The sequence below is a fragment of the Arvicanthis niloticus genome, chromosome 15 (assembly GCF_011762505.2).
Source record: "Arvicanthis niloticus isolate mArvNil1 chromosome 15, mArvNil1.pat.X, whole genome shotgun sequence".
NCBI lineage: Eukaryota > Metazoa > Chordata > Mammalia > Rodentia > Muridae > Arvicanthis > Arvicanthis niloticus.
Window position 1 is genome coordinate 6,951,667 of NC_047672.1, and position 9,786 is coordinate 6,961,452.

General features: G+C 34.4%; 1 protein-coding gene across 1 annotated transcript; it reads right to left on the minus strand.

Moving 5' to 3' along the window:
* Nucleotides 1-8,252: 8,252 nt before the first annotated feature.
* LOC117720725 (putative vomeronasal receptor-like protein 4) lies at nt 8,253-9,152 on the minus strand. The gene has a single exon (XM_034519370.1). The coding sequence runs from the start codon at nt 9,150-9,152 to the stop codon at nt 8,253-8,255; it is 900 nt and encodes a 299-aa protein (XP_034375261.1).
* Between the last annotated feature and the right edge of the window lie 634 nt (nt 9,153-9,786).

A 9,786-nucleotide genomic window follows, 5' to 3' on the forward strand; every position in this document is an offset into this window, starting at 1 on the left:
TCTACAGTGGGGAGGAGGAACTTGTAGAGTCCACCTCCAGTGGAGGGACAGGACATCAAGTGGAGGGATGGGGATGCCATCCCAGTCCAAAGTTCTGACCTAGAGTTCCTTCCATGTTATAATTTTCCCTATCGGATCAAGTGGGTCAGGATAGTCCTCTTTACCGGCCTCCCACATTCATCTATGTTTACCTTCCTATTCCCTGCTTTGGAGCCCTGTCTTTCCCATTTCCCTAATCAGATATTTGTACCCTACTCCGTAACCAAATACCTATTTGTATTCTGCTCTCTATTGCTGCAACACCCACGGCTATTCTGGCTATAGTCTCATTTAGTTTTCATACTTTTTCATACTTTCTGTAGTTACTACAGGCTACATAATTACATACAAATATGTACAGTTAGGGGCCTCCAGCAGGAGTAACATGTGATGCTAAGACAAGCACTATTTTCAATGCATTATGACAAATACGAACTTGGTGAAGTTCATCAGATAGTCATTCTGTTTGGGAGTTTTAAACAGATTCATTCCCACACAGTGGAAACAAGGTTCCCAATGTTAATATTAGTCATAAGCACTCATACAGTTTTACAGGCTCACTCAATAGTCTTACATTTGGTGCCTATGGTACTTATTAGTGTCAATTTATTATTCAGTTTTTTTAATTCAATATTTTAAAATCAGCTTGTGATGGAGAAATAGAAAACAACTACACTGACCCTGAATCTCATGAGAAAGAGTGCCCAAAAATATTTTAAAAGTTCATGAATGTATTCTACATATATAGATGTATACATGCATGTAAGTGTAGAAATAATGCAGACGTTACTGGAATAGACCATCCTATAATATCACCATGCATATGACATAATACATCACACATGTTAGAGTTACATAATTTTTGTTCTTCAAAAGTTTAATACAGTTTTTTAAAAATGGATTAATCCCAATTTCCAGACCCAAACATCTGATTTTCTCACCAATATAAATTTACAGTCCTGCACAGTGATGTTACATTTTATAAAAGCTCCAGAGAGCACTCAGTGGTTCAGAGCACTTTTAACACTTGCAAATGACCTGGGTGAGATTTCCAGCAATGATATGTTGGGTCATGACCATCTGTAACTCTCTCTGATGTGGCATTCTAGTGGCACACAGACATATATGCAAGTGAAACATTTATATATGTGTAATAAAATACATAAATCTTAAAGAAAATAAAGATTGAATAAATAGATAAATTTAAGGTAAGTAACAATAATCTACAATATTGGTTTTTCTCTTACTCCAAAGGTATATACTCCGTTTATATCCATTTCCTCATAAATGCCTATTACACACAGAAAATGTAACATCTTCTGATTTATTAAGTGACATCTTACTCTGGGGTTCACTGAAGCCAAGAAATGACCAGAAAAGACCGGAGGAACAGTGGCTCCAAACAGTTGTTAACATATGAATGCAATGAGAACAGCCATTTGTTTTACTTGAAAAAATTGCAATGCTGGCAGCTTTCACAAGTATTTAAATTATATTTAGTTGTGAGTACTGGAACTCAAAGTGTCCATAAACATTCATAATAGTGAAGAAGCCATCACTATTAAATTGATCCAGATAAAAAAATACAAAGCAGTGTACAGATAGCTGTCTCAAAAGATGTGGAATAAAAAGAGTGGCTTTCTCCTTAGCTCTACAGTTTTAAAGAAAAATAAATTTATCTCTTCATTAGCACAGTTTTGATTGTAGAACAGCCTTGATTTATGAATTTATAGTGACCTTTTCCTTCTACTTTTGATTTAGTATTATAAGAAATATACAAATATATAAAAACTATGATTTTCATTTTAGGTTTTATCATATACTTTGTTTTGGCCCCACGTTTCTCTCGCCCTCCATTCCCGTTCATTCCTAAGCGTCCTCTCGGGAGAACCCGGTTACTCGTGGCTATAGGCAGCTACACTCAGAGAGAACATAAAGTGAGTATGTGACTTCAGGTGACAAGATACATGGTGTTGTCTAATCTAGTTTCATGCAACCTTTATGAAATGTATAATGACAGCAGAATTACATCTTGATCACACATCAATAAAGAAATAATTCAGATGCATTGGATGATACCCTTAAAATTTTCAGTGCATGAATTGTTTTTGGAAATTGAGTTTAGGGCAGGTGTAACTGTAAGCACACAGACATACTAGAATATTACAGTCTCACACTTACAGGTCAGTTCCCCTGAGATGAAAAGGCAAAAGTATCACCGATGAGACTTTTGGGTAGCAATCCTATACAGAGCACAAGTTGTACAACATTAGTTTATGAAAGATATGAGGATGCTCACTGGAAATGTGTGTGTGTGTGTGTGTGTGTGTGTGTGTGTGTGTGTGTGTGTGTTTGTAAGAGAAAGGAGGAGATGCATCTCAACCTGTAATTCAAAATGACATCAATCAAACCCACTCTGCTCCTGTCTGAGCCTTGAAAGTGCTAGGATAATAGGTGTATACCACCACACATGCCTTAATTTTCCATTGTAATCTTACCTACATGGATAAATGATATCCCAACAAAATAAAAATTGACTTTGTAAGATTCATTACATAAACTTAAATTTAGGTGACATTTCTTTGTGAATGCATATTTCAATGAGAAATTGTATTTGTAAGTATTGGAAGAAACCTTGAGATTTTGATTTTCAATAATTTTATGCTATTCAAGAATTGAAAAAAGTTTTCTCACTGCTAATGAAAATGTAACTCAATATTATATCAGTAGCAATGACCAAATGTTCAATTTAGAAAACTTGAGATATTAAAACTGAATTTATTTTCATTGAAATGCACAAATCCCTACTAAAACTCATCCAGTTTTCATTTTGGTAAAAATACCTTTACATGTAGTTAAAAATAAGAAGAGATCTTCAGATACTTTCAGAATACCCATAAAATATATTCATTATTTGAAATCATTGAAAGGGAATAAATAAATATATCCAAAACTTTTAAAACTTATATTATGTTAACAATGCCTTATGTTTCCTAGGACATTAGTTGAAACATTCACAGAATTTCTAAGTATATACATACTTAACAGAATGGAAAATTACTGATAAATACTAAATCAGATAATATTTGTTGTATATTCCTCATTTATGTTTCATATAAGTAGACAAATACAACCAGTAAACTTGAGAAAATGAGAAAATATAGAATACAATTTAAATGTATCTGAATAGTATAAATGAATTCCTACAAAACAATGAATGTGTGGGGTTTTTTGTCCTCTAATGTATTTCAGTTGTTTGTTATAGGAATAGAAAACTAACACAGTTGTCATAGCCTGGGTGGAAGTACACTCTTAGAATTATCACAGTACATACTCAGGAACTTCCTATCTCATATATGCTCTTTAAAATATTGCATCTTGGGCTATTTGTGTGTGTGTGTGTGTGTGTGTGTGTGTGTGTGTGTGTGTGTGTGTGTACATCCACTGTAAAAACTGATGGGTTTCATATTTCTAATTAATATATAATACCCATTAATGATCGTCACTCTATCAGCCTTTCTTCTCTCTACCCACCATTCTGCCTGGCCGTTTTCTTTTCCAAATACCCTACACTTACTATCTCATACATACTTATAGATCACATTAAGTGAACTCTATGAGTTTTTTTTATTAATCATTAAACTGATACTTCTATGTCTATAAGCATCTGTTAGGTACTTATTATACAGTATGGCTCAAAAGTAATATCTAAGCTGAGAATTCTCTAATCATTTATTATAGACAATGCTGCTTCATTCTACCACCTAATTACTGTTCTCACTATTAATGAGAAGAAAAAGAACCATTCACCCAACTGGGCCTTTGATAAACATCCTTGTAGAATGAGGCCCAGAGAAGTAGTTATAAGGAAGAAATGTCATCAGCTCTTTCCCCTCTAGACCCACAGTTATCATGTCATCTGGAGAAGGCACTTCTAACCATGAAGTTATTACAAAGTGGTTCCATCAAATGGAAAAGTGAACTTTTCTAATTTCATGAGAACAGTGGTGTAGGAATAGCTGCACTCTGGGTGTCTGTGGGTGAGCCAATCTCCCAAGACTATATGTCAGTATTGATTAACTTATCCCAGTTCTTGTGAACAAAACAAAACTAACAATAATAATATCCCACTTAAAAATGTGGAAATTAATTTAGATTCCCCAAGGTATTCTTCTTTCTTCCAAAACATTTATGGTGTCCCTCTGACTTACCTGACAGTGGCTTTAGAGACTAACCTTGAAATTAACATCACTTTTGCTAAAGTTAAGAAAATGTCACCTCTTCCAAACATGCTTGAGTAAAGTTATCTTTCTTAAATATCACATAGAAGTGAGGTATTGTAACAGCAGAAATCAAGCTGTGGGGATGGTTCTATAGCTCAGTTGATAGACCACATACCTAAGACTATCATGTGTGTGGAAGACAATAAAATAATTCAAACCTTCAAAATATAGGCTCGGGTGAGGGAGATAAATCCCAGGTCAAGGGCTAACAGAAGACCTTCAATATATCAATATATATCATAAAATAAAGCTCCAAAGACACACTCATATAACACAAGAAATCATGTATACTTGCACAAAACTAACAGCAGAATCAGACTTTTCTGTTCATCCTACAGATAAAACACGAAGCATAAAGAACTAAAACCAAATTAAAAGCACTAATAGAAAAACAGCAAGTCACAAATAAAGAAATCACATCACAAGGAAAGGGGAACTTCCCTAGTTCCAGGAAAATAGTTGACAAGGAATAACTAATTTCTCAAGTTAAATTTTGAAAGGCAGAAGAGTCTACAGCAATAAATTAAGGAGAATAATGATATATCTAGCTAGAAAGAAATTATAGATAGTTATGAGTAGATGGATGGAAGGGGTCTGAATTAGGAGTATCAAACTGGGAAGAGAAAATGAGGCAAGAAAAGAAATACTAGGAGAGACAGTTTAAACTAAGTAAAGTTATCTTTCTTAAATATCACACAGAAGTGAGGTAATGTAACAGCAGAATCAGGCTGTGGAGATGGGACTGGAACTCAGTTGACAGAGAACATGCCTAGAGAGTATCATGTATGTGGAAGACAATGAAATAAATCAAACTTTCAAATATAGGATCAGGTGAGGGAGATGAATCCCAGATCATTAGCTAACAGAAGACCTTCAAATATCATAAAATAAAACTCCAAAGACACACACACATAACACAAGAAGCACAGAAATCATGCACACATGCACAAAGTAAGAGCAGAATCAAAATTTTCTGTTTATCCTACAGATAAAACATGAGGCATAAAGAAGTAAAAAGCAAATTATAGGCACTAATAGAAAAACTGCAAGTCACAAATAAAGAAATCACATCATAAGGAAAAAGGACCTTTCCTAATTTCAGGAAAGAGTTGACAAGAAACAACTAATTTCTCAAGGGAAATGTTCAAAGCCAGAAGAGTCTACAGCAATAAATTAAGGAGAGTAAGGATACATCTTGCTAAAACGGATTATAGATAAAAAGTTATGGGTGGATGGATAGAAGGGATCTGAGTTTGGAGTATCAACCTGGAAGGGGAAAGTGCAGCAAGAAAAGAAATATGGGGACAGACAGTTTAAACTATGGAACATTAAAGTTCATATGGAAACAATACAGTTGTACTTTCAAAATATATACATATACAAAGGCAAGCTAAATTAAATCACAAAATAACAGGCAAGATAGAGCCAAAATGAAATTTCTCATAATTAATTAGAGCTTCCAGTACTTTGAATTAGTTACAACTAATGAAATTGTTAACCAAGGGGCTCCATAAAAATTTTCAAATGATACAAATTATTGTTAAGGCTATTATGTGCTTTCCACAGACTGATGTTAAGGTGCTATTCCCGAAGACATATTGTAGACAAAACCTTAAACATGCAGAAATCAAGTTGATGACTATCGCAAGCCTATACCACTGTGGATCAGAGATTATGGTACTGGAAGATAACGTGCACACTACAAAAGGAGAAAAGTAAGCACCACCCAGGTACAAAATCTTCAGTCTGCAATGGTCACCTGCCTGTATGATATGCTGATGCCATAGTTGCCAAAAGCTCATGGGCCAATCTCTGATTTCATTTAAAGTATAGAATCCATGAGATCAAAACTATACCCACCACTGCTTGGATTGTCAAGAACATGAGATTAGATAGGCCTGGGACCAAGAAGAAAACTAAATACTAGTGTTCTTGTAACAAATAAAATGACACATTATATCTACTGCTAAACTTGTCGATATGATTCTTACACAGCCATCATCAGAGAGGCATCTTTCAGCAGAAAATGGGAATAGATACAGAGACTCATGGCCAGAAAATATGCAGAGTGAGAGACTTTAAGACAGTCAGCCCTATATGAGGAGTCTCCATCAAATTCTTCTGCTCAAAATACAGGGAGCTCTATGAAAGAAGTGATAGAAAGACTAGAAAAGTCAGATTAAATGATGGATACCAAGAAAACAAGGCCTTCTAAACACAACCCAATATGGCACACATATAAACTCAAAGACTGGTAACATACACATATCTACACCTGATGGGTCATAGAGCAGAAGTAGAGATGTGCGCCCTCCAAAACCCAGAAGTTATCTCCATTTGATAGCCACTTGCTAATAAAAATTAGTTTTCTCCAGGGGTGTCTCTCTGTAGAAACAACCCACTCATAAGGTAGCTTCCATGCCCTGAAGTATATTACCAACACGAAACAATCTTAATAGAGTTTCTACTGATTGTTTGCATATATATTATGACTTCTAGTTATTGAATCTTTGAGATTCTTGTGTGGGCACTTGTGTGGTTCTGTCTGTTTATGTCTGATGCACTGTGACTTTGGCACTTTTTTCCATGTGTTTTGTCCTATTCTGATTAACTTATTTTTATTTATCTTACTACTGTTTGTTTTATTGTTATTACTTTAAAAGGTCAAATCTTTTAAAACTGTATTTTAGAAAAAATAATTGGTGTTGCACAGAATGATTCCTTATAACCAGCTGTAAGTCCAATTTCCAAGGGATCCCATGCACTCTTCTCACCTCCGTGGGCACCAGGCATGCACATACACACATGATTGCCTGTTTATTTTCTAACAGAGAAGATGGTGCTGTAGATCTGGATGGAGTAGGAGTTGAGGAAGAACGACAAGGAATAGGGATAGGGAAACTCATAATCAGACTATATTGTCTGAAAAAATTTTTTTTTACAATAAAACTAATCATAATATTTAAATAGGGGCTAAGGTGATGAACACTTGTCATCCCAGCACTGGATATATAAGACAGGTGAAGAACTAGGATTATGATCTTGGCCCAGATCACAGAGAAAAATGCTGTATCAAGACACAATATGAATGGCATATGAAGATCAACAGTCAAGCTTAAGTCCTGATCTCCATGTGCACATACAGATACACACTTCATCTCTATACACACACACATATGCATACAGATACACAACATAACTATTGTGCAACATGTATGTTTAAGAAATGATGTTTATTTAACAATAATATTATAATAAGTGAGATGAAATGAAGTACAAATAAACAGTCACGTGATAGTTTCATATAAGACACATTAAGTAATAGTGGTTAAAAATGCAAAATTTAAATTCACACCATTTTTATGGAAGCAGCAAAGGTATAATTAAGAATCAGAATTAAAGCCTCAATAAAATATTTAAACTATACTTGAAGAGTGAGGATAGATTAAAATCTTTTCAACAGAAAGCTTAAAAAGTCACTACCAGGAAAGATGTTGTTTTGAGTAAACTCAGCAGCAAAGGAATATTCATGGTACATGGTAAAGGAGAAAGAACTCATGTGGAAAAATCAACTGTTTGTGTACAATTAACTTAACTCTATAGTACTTGGCAAGAAAAACAAAACACAAAAAAAAGAATGTTTACGTGCAATGCAAGACACTTTATTTAAATAATATGAAAAATGTTGCTTTGTATTAGACCATCAAAGTTTTTTTTAAAGAGAGTATTTTAGGTAAAAAAAAAAATGTACAGAATGATTCTTTTTACCTATCTGTAAGTCTAAATCCAAGAAATCCCATTATGTCTTCTCATCTCTGTGGGCACCAGAATTGCAAACATACATACACACTTCCCACAGCACTCACAGGTTAAAGTGCATAATAGATTAATAGGTTTAAAGAAAAGGAAAAGATATTTTTAAGAACAACTCTAGTGTCCCTTTAAAGGAATATTTTTCAGCATAATTATTATTCGGTTATCAAAACTTATTTGTACCAAAGGGGTAATTGTGGGAAAGGCATACATTATAAACTTCTGAACAGTCAGAATGACTGGGTCATACATCCATAACATATCTGAGGTGAATGAGATGATGAAGTCCACCCAGTACATGACCACAAAGAAAACCACCAGCACCAAGATAGTCAGGGTGGCCCTTTTCTCAGGAGATTCTCTCAGGTGACTGAAGGCATGAAGATGCTTACATTGCCTTTGATGTCTGCACAAGATAATCACCATGTATGTGCTTGTGATCAGCATGACTCCTACAAGAAACACATCTCTGGAGGTTGACATTGTAAAAATCAGTCCCCTGATGATGTAGTTCATGGGTAAGTTTGAGCAGGATTTAGTGACCTGCATCTGGTTGGTCTCACTCACATTGGTAAAACCAGCAGCATAAAAGATCCTGTTAGTACTGAAGGACAAGTTGAAAAACCAGATACATAAGAAAATATGGATCATGTATTTTTTCAGTTTTTGTTTAAATTTTGACAACAAAGAGGTATTTGGACTGATAGTGACAGCCTGGAACACACTCAAGAGGCAAGTGATGCAGATAGAGAGGCCTCTCATCACCCTGAATAAGTAAAAAGTTGTCTTGCATTTGAAGTCATTCCCAATGTTCAGTGACTCAAATAAGTCTGTAAGCAAAATATCCCCTCCAGTGAGAACCATCATTATGTGAACAAAGGTCAGTTGACAGGAGATCAGGTCTGTGGGCTTAGGTCTGTGACCTAGAATTATGAAAATATAGAAAACAAGAAGAAACATGTTGGCTAGGACTCCAAGTCCAGCTTGGAAATAAAACACATTTTTGAATGAGGACATAAGTGGAAAATGTATTCATCTTAACAACATAGTGGAAGTTTATTTCATATATCTGAAAAACATAGAGCATACATCAAGCTTGTGATACACTGGAAATACGTTTATATCATCATTCTATTTTTCCATATTAGTTGTTGATTAGCCTGACTCTTTGCTTTTGATGATGCAGACTGTACATCATAGCCTTTATTTCTATTTGTCTTCCATGTATCTCCTGTATATGTATACTATAGACAATAAAAATATTCACATCTATTTATACAAAATTTACAATTTGTGAACCTGCATTGCACCTATGTCTCATACAAGAGAAATCCAATCCTATTGATTTAAATTGTCTTGTTTTATTCTTAATATCTAAAAAAGTACTTGGGAGCAAAGAATAGTATTCACATTTGTACAACTGAATAAAGCCTATGTTGATCTGGAAAATAGTCACAAAAGATATACATAAAGACTGAGGTGATTCAGTTTCATATTACATAATTTTTACTGTGTTTTATTTTGCAATGATCTATGTTTTGATACATAACTCTAGTGAAATCACAGTACTAATTGATGATAATCCCACTCTTTTAATTAGTAAAATATCCTTCTCAATTCATATATTTTTATGTTCCTTTTTTTGTGAAAT